We start from the raw sequence: 13,726 nt of genomic DNA, 5'->3' as shown, positions 1-13,726 counted from the left end.
TCTGAAATTTCTACTATTAGGCTGGGCATAATGGCTCACGCCTGCAATCCTAGTACTTTGAGAGGCCAAGGAGGGGAGATCACCTGAGCTCATGAGTTTGAGACCAAACTCTTGCCTCTAAAAATAGCAAGGTGTTGTGGCAGGCACCTATTATCCCAGCTACTCCGGAAGCTGAGGCAAGAGAATCACTTTAGCCCAGGAGTCTAAGGTTGCTGTGAACCATGATGCCACAGCACTCTACTGGGAGCAACAAAGTGAGACTGTCTCAAATTTAAAAAAAGAAATTTCTACTACCCTATCTAAACTTTCCATATGAGTTCGTTTTTATGTTCTATTTATTTGAATTAAAAGAGCATACTAGTTTCTTTCACTTCTTATTATAATATAGGGATATTATTATAGTGTTACACTATATTATTATCACATAGGAATCATTATAGTATTGCTGTCATTATGATCATCATCATGTATGTGCTATTCTTCAGGGATTTAAGTTATCTGTTATCTGTTATAGAGCCCAATCTAAAGATGTGTTCAGATGTGTTTCTCATCCATAACCTGGGAACCACCTGCATAAATCTATAATAACCTGTGAAATCCTATTTATTAAATGTTTAGCTTTTTTCAAATAGTATTTTTTCATAGGCTTTGATAGTGGTAAAAAAGGGACACTTATTAAAAAGCCATCATTGCCTCACATACACTCTCATGTTGATGTTTAATTTATCAATAGAGATACTAGATCTTTAAAGCTTTTTCTCCCTCAAGTAGAGTCTAGAAAATAAAACAGATTGACTTAACGGTTTTCTTTGTTTACATATTCTATTCAGTGAAGAAGAAAAGGCCAATCAAAGCACATGCTATCTTGATAAAACAAATATTTTGATTTTTCTTTTTAAAATTCCACTTCACATACCGTGTAGGATTTCATACTGTCTGAAAATCTGACACGCATGTGTGCACACTTCCAGAGCAACTGAACTGTGACTATCTACAAATTGTTTGGTCCAGCCCAGCACCACTGAACACAAGAGATACCAGATACTGCTCTGGCGTATCTGAGATCGAGACCTCCAAGGACATTTTCAATAAATATTGTCACTTTTATTCACAAAATGGTAGCTCCTAGATTGCCTATGTGGTGTGGTATTTGTCAAACTTTTCCCCATAATACTTTATATAGCACATTGATAAAAAATTGTCTGTTTATAATGATTATACTTTTGTTAGAGCACAAGTTTCAAAAGGTTAAGTTCATCTCATTCATTAACATATCCCCAGACCAGGCATTTAGTATATTTTTATAATATGAAAGACTTCCTTAAATAACCTCTGATAGCCAATGTGAGTCAATGAGTTATGTTCCCAAGCTATCTCCTCTAATAATTGGAAGATATCTTTAAAAGCACCTGTTTCATTTACTTCTAAAATTAATGTGCCTTTCCCAACCTGAGCAAGAGGGAAACCCCATCTCTACTAAAAGAAAAACTAGCTGGGCATTGTGGCAGGTGCCTATAGTCCCAGGTACTTGGGAGGCTGAGGCAGGAGAATCACCTGAGCCCAGGAGTTTGAGGTTGCTGTGAGCTGTGATGCCATAGCACTCTAGTGGAGACAGAATGAGACTCTCTCTATCTCTAAAGAAAAAAAAAAGAAAATCATATGACTTTAAATTATGTTTCTTTCAATGTGTTTTTTTTTTTTTTATTCTCCAGAAAAACTGATATTTCAGGGATATGTGATGTATCCTGGATATAAGCTCTGAACTCCCGTCCCTTTTGGCACCAGGGACCAGTTTCATGGAAGATAATTTTTCCACGGACTCCGGGTGGGGGAGTATGGTTTCAGGATGATTCACTTGCATTACATTTATTGTGTGCTTTATTTCTATTACTATTACGTCGTAATGTATAATGAAATAATTATGCAGCTTGCCATAATGCAGAATCAGTGGGAGCCCTGAGCTTGTTTTCCTGCAACTAGATGGTCCCATTCTGTATTTGCAGCTGCTCCCCGGCACTAGCATCATCTCCTCAACTCCACCACAGGTCACTGAGCATGAGATTCTCATGAGGAACTTGCAACCCAGACCCTTCACGTGTGCAGTTTACAGGAGGGTTGGTGCTCCTTTGAGAATCTAATGCTGATGATGATCTGACAAGAAGCGGAGCTCAGGTGGTGATGCCCGCAATGGGGATTGGCTATAAATACAGATGAAGCTTGTTTCCAAATGCTCTGCTAACCTCTTGCTGTGTAGCCTGGTTCCTGCCTGGTTCCTAACAGCCTATGGACCCTGGTCTGTGGCCAGGAGGTAGGTGCCACAGGTTTTAAGGATGTGGTTTGTGTGTGTGTGTGTGTGTGTGTTTGGTAGTGGTCTTTGGAACTGGAACTCTTAAAATTATATTTTCATTTTTAGTGAGCACCTTAAACTGAAGTTAACATCTGGAAAATGGGGCTGAGTATATTTACCTTGAAAGTTTTTGCTGCTTCTGTTTAAAAGAGTAAAATAAAATGTACTTAAAGTACTTGGTCTGTATGACATGTGCTCATACAGACCTTTTTTCTTACTAGGAAACGTCCAGTTTCCCTACTGAATTCTCTTACTGAGTTTAGTGAACATCTCATAGTTGAAATTTTCTAGCTAATTTTTTTTTTTTTTTTCGAGACAGAACCTCAAGCTGCTGCCCTGGGTAGAGTTCTGTGGCATCACAGCTCACAGCAACCTCCAACTCCTGGGTTGAAGCAAGTCTCTTGCCTCCACCTCCCAAGTAGCTGGGACAACAGGCACCTGCCACAATGCCCGGCTATTTTTGTTGTTGTTGTTGTTGTTGCAGCCATCATTGTTGTTTGGCAGGCCTAGGCTGGATTCAAACCTGCCAGCTCAGGTGTATGTGTCTGGTGCCTTAGCCACTTGAGCCACAGGCACCAAGCTTCTAGCTAAAATTTTTAACCAGTTCACAGGCAAAAAATAGATTGAACTAAACTTTTATTACTACTTGTTGAACACAGGTACACTTGTCTTGGACAAGTGCAAAATTATAGAAGCTGTGCTTTATTGCACTGCATAGAAACTGGAAATGCAGTTACACTGATATAGTGTTATTTGCGGGAAATTAGGGATGGTGTTCTCCGGAATACATGAAGATTCTCAGGGATCGTTGCAAGGAATCACAAAAGAGATCTTTGGTCCAAAGAAGGTATCTCTGAAAGAAAACAGACCATCAATTAAATTCAGCTGAGAATTAAGATACTTGTTAGCCTTTTTCTGGTTTAAAAATGGACAGTGACTCTCAGGGTTTCAGATAGGACTATTCTTCGGTGAATAATATACAACAAGATAAATGGGAAGACTTCCTACAGAAGCAATAGTTACCAAAAACATCAATTTTTCTACCTTTTCCCATTTGCCATTGATGTTATGTGTTTATCTGTAAAGAAAGAGAACAATTAAGTAATTCCCAAAATTTACAGTTATGTATAAAATTGTATTTCTCTCCTATGGGGATAGGCCATGAGTTTTAAATCTGTAGGTAAGGAACAGAAGGTTAAAATTTTCTTAGAAAGTCACTAAATAAGGCTAGTGGGAGAAGCAACTCATGCCTGTGATCCCAGCACTCTGGGAGGCCAAGGTAGGTGGATCACTTGTGCTCAGGTGTTAGAGACCAGCAGGAGCAAGACAGAGACCCCATCTCTACTAAAAATAGAAAAACTAGCCGTTGTAGCAGGAACCTGTAGTCCCAGCTACTTAGGAGGCTGAGGCAGGAGGACTGTTTGAGCCCAGGAGTTTGAGGTTGCTGTGAGCTACAAAGCCACAGCACTCTGCCTAGGGGACAGAGTAAGACTCTGTCTCTGATTGATTGATTAAATGAGAAATATTTATTCTTAGTAAGATCAGTCTCTTGCTGCTGAGAAAATAAAATCCCCAAAAATCAAAGAGAAGTTATTTATGTATATCTACACTGCTATTCTCATCCATTAACACAGATAATCACAAAATTTTATCATCAAATAAATGTAAGTCTACTTCAGTAAATTGCTTTCAAGTCATACAATTACAAAAAAGCAAACATTTTAATATTAGTTGGCATTCCATTCATGTAGTCTAGAACAAATTGAGTCATTCTGTGGGATTAACTAACTCAAATTCTTACAGTATCATAATTCATACAGTGATTCTCAAACAACAGATTCTCATGCAAGAGAATCAGCAGGAGGGTTTGTTAAAACATAATCTCTAGGCCCCACCTCCAGTCTCTGATTCAGGAGGTCTGGGTTGGGGTCCAAGGATGGATATATGATTTTGACAAGAAATCAGATCATTGGGAAGCTGCTGTTCTAGGCACCACACTCATAAAACAGCTGGCTTGGAAGCAAAGGAAATCTTGTCCAAATAAAAAACCTGAGTTCTAGTCCCAGTGCTGACGTTAACTGCTCATGTGGGAGGGTGTTGGCCTCTCCACGCAGCACCATTCTTAGGTGTGATGGCTGGGACTGCCTTTTCCACGTGACAGTTTTCTGAGAAGAATGAACATGTAATGGGGTGTTTGGAAAGTGATTTGGAAAAGCTAATTTCAGTATGAAAAATTCAAGATCATAGGATTGGAAAGGTTCCTTAACCAGAGTTTTCTTATACTCTCCCAAATTTCATTTGAATTTTTGCTTAAATGAAAACATTCTGTTCTTTACACAGCGGTGATGATCCTAGGACACAGCTGGCGTCTAACCAGGATTTTACTATGAAGGGTGAATAATTTCAGCAAATCCGTTAGGAGGCTGGCTTCGAAACAGTCATTCCGAATACATTTCACAGCAACACAATTTGTGGTTTTTTTCCTTACTTCGGACAGCAGAGCAATTCGCTGAAATTGCAGTAACATGTCATCTCACATCCTTTTCCATCCCAGAAGTGACCCTGGACGTTTGCGTCCAGCTGTGTAAAGTCAGGCATGCCTTCTGGAAGGCTGTGACAGTTGCGATCTTTTAGTATCTTTCTGTAGCAGGAGAGACGGTTTACAGGCACCGCTTGGATTCTGAGCAGCAAAGGTAACCCAATGATGACAGCGAATACCAGAAACTTCATTTTGGGTTTTGGTCCTGAGGTCAAAAACAAAACAAAATGAAATGAAATGTGTCAGCCTTTGTTTTTAAAAGATGGAATTCATCTGAACATGAAGTTCTGGAGTGTTCTCACTAACTCTTTGTGTTTCTCAGAGTGTAGTTTCTTCACTTATAGGGGTGTCTCAGAAGTCACCCATAAAATCACAGTTTAGGGAAAAGGAGAAATTGTAGCTAAATGTACCAAAGATTCCTTATAAAATTTTACAAAATACTTACAAAATACTCTCTGTTAGTTGCTACCCCATTGTACAATTTTGTAATGAATATAGTATTTTGTAAATAAATGTACATTTAGCTACAATTTCCTGTTTTCCCTATATATAGTGACTTTATGGTGACTTTTGGGACACCCTGTACAATAAAAACCATTTGGAATATTTGTTAAAAGTCAAATGCCTTAGCCAGACATGGTGGCTCATGCCTGTAATCCTAGCACTCTGGGAGGCCGAGGCAGGTGGGTTGCCTGAGCTCAGGAGTTGAAGCCCATATCTACTAAAAATAGGAAAACTGAGGCAAGAGGATGGCTTGAGCCCAAGAGTTTGAAGTTGCTGTGAGCTATGATATCAGGGCACTCTGCCCAGGGCAACAGCTTGAGACTCTGTCTCAAAACAAACAAACAAACAAACAAACAAACAAACGCACGCCTTAGCTTTGCATACACACACAAGTAAGAAATGCTGTGGCCAGGTGCAGTGGCTCACGCTTGTGATTCTAACCATCTGGGAGGCTGAGGTGGGTGGATTGCCTTAAGCTCAGGATTTTGAGACCAGCCTGAGCAAAAGCGAGACCCTGTCTCTAGTAAAAATAGAAAAACTAAGAGAAAAAATCATTCACTGAAGTAAAACATGCACAAATAAATTTCTGGGGAAGTACGTAGGGACACGTGTCTCCGTCCTGTGCACCTCTTTGGATCGTGTCTGTGCCAGGGTACAAAGCACAGTCTGCCACGGTCTCAGTAACACACTAAGATGGAAAGTTCCCCACTGTGCAATTTTTTTCCATATGTATGTTTTCAACACATTATAAATTACATGTTTGAACTGAAGCCTTCTCTTCTTCCTCTACAGATAAATAGCTGTGACTGTTATTTAACAAATGGAAAGGTGCCTAAGCCAGTATGTTCCTGGGATACATTAGCTGTTTTCCATTTTATTTTATTTCATTGAGACAGTCTCCTTCTGTTACTTTGAGTAAAGTAAACTGGCTTCAGTCTCAATCACAGCAACCTCAAACTCTTGGGCTCAAGCAATCCTCCTGCCTCAGCCTCCCAAGTAGCTGGGCCTACAGGCACCCACCATAACTAATCCAGCTAGTTTTTCTATTTTTATTAGAGACAGCGTCTCACTCTTGCTGGTCTCTACCTCCTGAGCTCAGGCAATCCATCCACATGGGCCTCCCAGAGTGTTGGGATTATAGGCTTGAGCTATTGCTCATGGCTCCATTTGTTGTTTTACTCATTAAAAGACACCTACCAGGCAGCACCGGTGGCTCAAAAGGGTAGGGTGCCAGCTCCATATGCCAGAGGTGGTGGGTTAAAACCTAACCCTGGCCAAAAACTGAACAACAACAAAAAAGACACCCACCTTAATCCTTGGCAATCTACCAAAATCACATATTTTCAAGTGCCAACTAGAGTGAAATGACTTTGGCCAAGTTGAAGCCCATTGCTCTATTTCTCTTCTCTTTGAGTTGAAGTACGTACACTTAAAATTTATCCTAGAGGTCAGGTGCAGTGGCTCATGCCGGGAGTCTCAGCTACTTGGGAGGCCAAGGCAGGAGATCAGGAATTCATCCTTTGAAGTCAGGAGTTCAAGACCAGCCTGACCCCATTCTCTACTTAAAATAGAAAAACTAGCTGCGTGTGGTGGCATGTGCCTATAGTCCCAGCTACTTGGGAGGCTGAGGCACAAGGATTGCTCAAGCCCAGGAGTTTGAGGTTGCTGTGAGCTATGATGCCATAGCACTCTATCCAGGGTGACAGAGTGAGATTCTTTCTCAAATAGAAAAAAAAGAAAAAGAACTGAAGATCTGAAGGAATAAGAAGAGACTCTTAGATAGTTATCTTTTTTTATTTTTATTTTTTGATTCAATTTTGTGTAACTAGCATTGTTGCTAGTGTTGCATGATGCCATTCACGTCCCAACAGAGGGTGTGATTTTTTTTTTCCAGGTTTTGACCAGGGCCAGGTTTGAACCCACCACCTCCAGTATATGGGGCTGGGGCCCTACTCCTTTGAGCCCACAGGCACCGCCAAGGGTGTAATTTTTTTTTTTTTTTGGTAGAGACGGAGTCTCACTTTATTGCCCTCAATAGAGTGCCGTGGCGTCACACGGCTCACAGCAACCTCCAGTTCCTGGGCTTAAGCGATTCTCTTGCCTCAGCCTCTGGAGTAGCTGAGACCACAGGCACCCGCCACAGTGCCTGGCTGTTTTTTGTTGTTGCGGTTTGGCCGGGGCCAAGTTTGAACCCACCACTCTCGGTATATGGGGCTGGTGCCCTAGTCACTGAGCCACAGGCTCCACCCCAAGGGTGTAATTTTTAAAAGATCAATGCAGAGGATACAGAATTAAGACCAAGACATTTCCAAAGAAGCCGTAAATCACTGCCACCACCACTTGGTAAGGAATTGCATATTTTGATTTTGCTGGAGCATTTAGCACAGGTAAGCTTTTGAATGGCTAGAGTTAAACAGAGACTTAAAAAGAAAAATTCTCCCACTGACTGGCCAAAACTAACAGAGCTCTGCAGTTTAAGTGTTCAGACATTTAAGGTGTGATGTTCAGTACAAGCAGCTGATGTCAATTCTGGGAACCAGTCTTAAGAGCAGTGGAATGAAACAGAGGTGATGAATTAAACAGAAAGGGCAACCTGTTTTCAACTTCTCTGAGAAAGCAGCAAGAGAGAAGCAAGGCTGCAAAAGCAAACGAAAACTCCAGCCCAGCCCTTGACATTGGAAAAATCAAAATTACAGTTGGGAGATATTAAATTTGGTGTCCAGTCCATCCATCCAGATGGATGTTTCTCATCCATCTTTCCTGAAGCCTGAAAAATCTTTATTTTTAGAATTCTGTTTTTCTTATTAACTGCCCAAGCAGAGGCTTACATCACAAGGACCAAAGTCCTAAAGTAAAATTTCTCGACTTGGCGCCCATAGCTAACTGAGTAGGGCGCCGGCCACATACACCGAGGCTGGCAGGTTCAAGCCCAGCCCCAGCCAGCTAAACAACAATGACAGCTGCAACAAAAAAATAGCTGGGCGTTGTGGTGGGCACCTGTAGTCCCAGCTACTTGGGAGGCTGAGGCAGGAGAAGCACTTAAGCCCAGGAGTTGGAGGTTGCTGTGAGTTGTAAAGCCATGGCACTCTACAGAGGACAACATAGTAAGACTCTGTCTCAAAAAAAAAAAAAGTAAAATTTTTCAGAGTGTGTATTCAAGGAACCGAGATGGTAGTAAAAAGTAAATAAACAATTTAGTACCAAAAAAAAAAAAAAAGGAAAAGGAAAAAAGCGAATAAGTCTTTTCAGTGTCCTTAAAACAGATATATCAGCCTAAATACCCAAGATACCTGTATTGGTGGAGAAACAAAAATCTGTATCCCCCAAGGTACTCTCTCAGGCCATGCTAGAGGCTGATATTAATATTTATTCCTGTGTCATTCTAACCTGGCCACACTAAACCACCATCCTTGGAGAAAAGGAGCAGCACTTGGGAGAGTTTGTTGCAGCCCATGTAAAGTAAGTTAAAACATTTCCAAGTGGAATTTTTCTGAGCCCCCAAGAGAAAAGTGTTCTCTTTATCTTAGCAGTACAGACACCACGTTGTGCCCCAGGTGAGGACACCAAGGATGAGTGTAATGAATTACCTCTTTGTATCACACATTTACACCAAGTTTCTTTTCAGGAATTGGGATTTTTAAGAGCAAAGAAAAAGTACTTACTTAGATAGGGCAGTGAACTTGGTGTAAGTAGGTAAGATGAATATTATCTTTCTGCTGCATTCAAAATAACCTTCCACCCTTCGTCATCTCACATAGTACTCAGGGATGCAGCACAAGTCCTGTTGTGTGCACTATATTCAGGGTGGGTTTGGGCATAAAATGATTAACAGTGAGGAATCTGCCTCTTTGTCAAATGATGGTTAAATGACTCCACCGTCGGAGCGTACACTTTCCAGTGTGACTCTCAGCCTTGATCCTCAGAAGCATCACCTTTTTCAGAGTGATGAAAAAGGTAGAGGACCCTCCTTTGTTCCTCAGTCTTTCCTTTCTCACTCAGCACATAACATACATTTCTTAATCCTAATCTACCTTAGCAGTTTGAAGCAGAAAAAAGAAAAGCTAAGATTTTTGTTTTTTTAATAGAGAAAAAAATTACATACCCTTTTCTTCTTCTCCTTTCCTCTTGGTCTTCCTGGGGGAGGAAGCTTCTTAAATGCCTTGCTCTCTGGGTAAGTTTGGGCAAAAGAAGGAGAAAGGAGGTGCTTGGAAGGAGGTGCTTCACAAATGAGCCTTTGTCGGCCTTGTCTCTGGCCTGGAATTGCAGACGGGCTGCTCCAGCCAGGACCCGGGGGGGGGGGGGGGGCGACGCCTGTGAGCTCGGCCTCCATCCCGCGGAGTCTTCCAAACCAGGCGAGAATCAATTAAAGAGCTTCTTTACAGAGAACTGACTGCTCTGTACAAGGACTTCAAGGAGGCGGACTCTTGTAGCAATACAGCATAAAACCTGAGGGATTTTCAAAGAACACAGGGGGATTATTACTATTAGTATTTTTTACCGTAAGAGAAATAGATGGGGAGGGAAGGAGAGAGAGAGAAGATGAAGCAACAGAAACAGAAGAGGAGGAGGAGGAATGGCCAGCTGGACGCCTCTTCCCTTATCCACAATTTATTGTGCGTTTTTATTTTTAAGTTCACTAAATTTTTCTCACTATAACATTTGGGTGGAAGATTTATTCCAATTCCTGTTCCATCTCTCTAGTTTCCTACCCAAAGAGTCATGACTAGTGAATGAAGAGCAAAAATAAATGAGTTAAAAAAGAGATACAATCTGTATCCTGGAAATCCAGGCACAAAAGGAAATTCATTCTCTTTCTGAGCAAACGGTGCTAGAATTCTAGCATCCATGAACTATCTTTTAGGGTTTTTTTTTTTTTAAAGCAAAATCGGGAGTAGTGTTCTGAGAATTAGCTAGGGATGAATTAGACAGAAATGAAAGGAAAGGGCATTCCAGGTTGCAGTAACAGAGGCACCAAAGAGGAGAGAGTGGCAATTTCAGGAATCACAAGTAGTTCCGTGTGGCTGGAAGCAGAGATGGTGGTAGGTGAAATCAGGGAGACAGAAAGAAGCAAGTTGATAAAAGACCTCCTGTGACATGCTACAAATTGTAGATTTTTATTCTGAAGGTGAATGGAAATGATAATAGTATATTTAAAACGATGTACCCCTGGCCACGAGCAGTGAGCTCAGGCCTGTGATCCCAGTGCTCTGGGAGGCTGTGGTGGGAGGATCACTTGAGGTCAGGAGTTCAAGTTCAGCCTAAGCAAGAGTGAGACCCCCGTCTCTACTAAAAACAGAAAAACTACCTGGGCATAGTGGTAGGTGCCTATAGTCCCAGCTACTTGGGAGGCTGAGACAGAAGTATCACTTGAGCCCAGGAGTCTGCAATTGCCATGAGCTATGATGCCACAGCGCTCTACCCAGGGTGATGGAGTGAGCCTCCATTTCCAAAAACTAACTAACTAAATAAATAAAGACTTGATGACCAAGTAGGTATTTATGTTTAGGGCAGAGGTAAGATGTACTTTCTTTACATTTTCAAAGTTTTAGGCCCTTGGATGGATGCTGCTGCTATTTATTTGTCTAGAAAAAGAATATAAAAGGAAGCGTTTTCATTCATCTGGGAGAAGGAGTGCATCTGAGCATGGGGTGCTTATCTCTTCACAAAAGTTTTGGCTGGAGTACAAGTGGGGAAATAGAGTTTGTAGGTGAAAGCTGAGTTTAAGGAGCCCTGAAGCAGCTGGGGATGAATGACGAGTAGGCAGCTGGCTGCCTGGACCTAGAGCTCAGGGAAAAGTCTGGTCTATTAGAATTTATCAACTAATTAAGAAAATGTTAAATAATGTCAATTTGGTTGAGCATGGTGGCTCATGCCTATAGTCCCAGCTACTCAGAAGGCTGAGACAGTAGGATCATTTGGGCCCAGGAGTTCAAGACCAGCCTGGGCAAAATAGCAAGACCCTATTTCTACCAAAGGGAGGGGGAAGAAGAAGAAAGAATGAATGAAAGAAATTAAATCTCTCTCCACAAGTTCAAAAGGAAGGAAATACCAGTTTTGACTCTAGTTCTGGCTCTCCTGAACACTTCTCATCGTTTTGCCAGGCCTCAATCCTCTCCTTTTGAAAATGGAGATCTAGTCTGGGCTCAATGCCTCACACCTGTAATCCCAGCACTCTGGGAGACTAAGACCAGTAGATTCCTTGAGCTCAGGATTTCAAGACCAGCCTGAGCAAGAGTGAGACCCCATTTCTACTGCAAATAGAAAAACTAGCTGGACGTGTTGTCAGGTGCCTGTAGTCCCAGCTACTGGGGAGGCTGAGGCAGGAGGATCACGTGAGCTCAGGAGTCTGAGGTTGCTGTGAGGCCCTAAGAATCTGCCCAGCGCACAGAGTGGGACTCTGTCTCAAAAATAAAAAACAAACAAACCCCCCCACAAAGTACTGCTGTTAAATTTGAAATGTGATCCAATTAGTATTTCCTAAACCACCCACCAACATCAAAATCCTTCCAACCAGGGGCGGCACCTGTGGCTCAAAGGAGTAGGGCGCCGGCCCCATATGCCAGAGGTGGTGGGTTCAAACCCAGCCCTGGCCAAAAACTGCATTTAAAAAAAAAATCCTTCCAACCAAATGAAGTCTCAAGAGATATCTCTGATATAAGTAATTGCAGACTTTGAACATATTAAGGTTGCGAAAAAAATTGAGAGCAGGCATACACTCTTCCTGGGAGCCCATGTGCATGCCCTGATTTAGAATCTGCTGCTCTTCTTTCTGTTCCATAATTGACCCCTTTCTTTCATTTCCCTCCTTCTGGAGTCACCCAGGCTGGAGTACGCACAGGAGCTGCAGCGGGTCTCAGCCTTTATGATTCAGCTCCTCCTCCTAGAGAGGCACGACTCCTTTTGTAGAATACACTTGACAAAAGGACCTTCAAAATAACTATACTAATTAAGAACTAATTCAGGAGTCGGTGTGGTGGCTCATCCCTGTAATCCCAGCACTCTGGGAGGCTGAGGAAGGAGGATGGCCTGAGCTCAGAAGTTTGAGTCCAGCCTGAGCAAGAGTGTGACCTCGTGTCTACTAAAATTAGAAAAACTAGCCAGAGTGTAATGGCAGGCACCTGTAGTCCCAGATATTTGGGAGGCTGAGGCAGGAGGATTGCTTGAGCCCAGGAGTTTTAGGTTGCTGTGAGCTGTGATGATACCACGGTACTCTACCCAGGGTAACAGAGTGAGACTTAGTCTCAAAAAAAAAAAAAAAAAAAGAACCAATTCAAAATATGTTTATTGAAATAATAATTAAGGACAGACTATATTACCTTTTAAAACTACCTTAAAAATCTCTCATGAGTTAAAAAGAAAGTTTTATGAACTTAATTATTTTTGAACTCAGGAAAAGAGTTTTCTATTTGATTAAAACTATTTAAAGTTTCCCTTGAATATTTGTGCATAGAATGGTCTTTGTGACAGCACTGAACCTCTATCATATCACCCACACTTTGCTGCATGACACCAATATGAGACTTATGAAAACAGACTCCACTGGGAAGTCGCTAGTGGGATCCTGGAGCAGAAAGCAGAATTACCAAGTAGCTGTCGTGTACAATGTTGACCTGATGTCACTGCAACTCCAGGAAGAGAAGTGCTTCCTATGGGCATTTGAGTAGGATGGAATTTTGATGGCTTGATGTACGTGGGAACTGCCAGGACTCCCAGGAGGGCAGCACTGGCTCTAATGGGATAGCGAGTACAATCTTCTTGGTCTGAAGATTTTAGGCAGAACAGCAAACACAAGTCCTCTTTCATGTGTAGAGAGTCAGACACTCCCTGAGAATGCTGGCCTGTTTCCCAGAGTTTATACGTGGAGGTTGTGGGTACCAGGAGTAACACTGCCTTCCTAATAGATCACAGAAAAAATAAAATCAGAGAAAGGCCATTGGGAGAGACCATGTCAAGAAAAACTGTCCAGTTTTAGGAGCCCATGGAAATTGTAGAATGAATGATGTTAACATAAAAATAAAGTTTGGCAGGGAAAGAATCCAAGAAGGAGAGGAACTTGAAAATAACCTCTGTAGTTTCCCGCCGTCTCTGTAAGGCACATTGAACTGGGGTGTGTATAGTAGCAATAATTTTGTGATTTATTGCTCACATCCTCACCAAATCTAGAGAGATGGAAAGATCAATTAAATGTGCCAAAGTGTGCTCTTTAGAAGTTCCTGAGTTATATGGCCCTAATCCTTCCCAAGTTATTTCACAGGTTCAAGCATCTGGTTGGTTGATAATGTTTTTTTGTTTTTTTTTTTTTTTTTTGAGACAGAGCCTCAAGCTGTCCCCCTGGG

The 13,726-nt window shown here is 41.7% G+C and overlaps 1 protein-coding gene across 1 annotated transcript; it reads right to left on the bottom strand.

The window, feature by feature from the left end:
* Positions 1–2,966: 2,966 nt before the first annotated feature.
* SCRG1 (stimulator of chondrogenesis 1) lies at positions 2,967–5,077 on the bottom strand. Its single transcript, XM_023514919.1, has 2 exons — positions 4,836–5,077; positions 2,967–3,200 (listed from the first exon to the last, which is right to left on the bottom strand). Exons 1-2 carry the CDS (start codon positions 5,075–5,077, stop codon positions 3,146–3,148), a joined length of 297 nt encoding a protein of 98 aa, XP_023370687.1. The 3' UTR covers positions 2,967–3,145.
* Between the last annotated feature and the right edge of the window lie 8,649 nt (positions 5,078–13,726).

The sequence above is a fragment of the Otolemur garnettii genome, unplaced genomic scaffold (genome assembly GCF_000181295.1).
Source record: "Otolemur garnettii isolate 467f Iridium unplaced genomic scaffold, OtoGar3 scaffold00061, whole genome shotgun sequence".
Taxonomy (NCBI): Eukaryota; Metazoa; Chordata; class Mammalia; order Primates; family Galagidae; genus Otolemur; species Otolemur garnettii.
This window is presented reverse-complemented; position numbering and strand designations above follow the sequence as displayed.

Coding starts and splice junctions, on each gene's coding strand:
- SCRG1 (XM_023514919.1), bottom strand. CDS start 5,077: ATGAAGTTTCTGGTATTCGCTGTCATCATTGGGTTACCTTTGCTGCTC. Junction 3,201..4,835: donor GAATTGCTCTGCTGTCCGAA/GTAAGGAAAAAA, acceptor GTTTTCTTTCAG/AGATACCTTCTTTGGACCAA.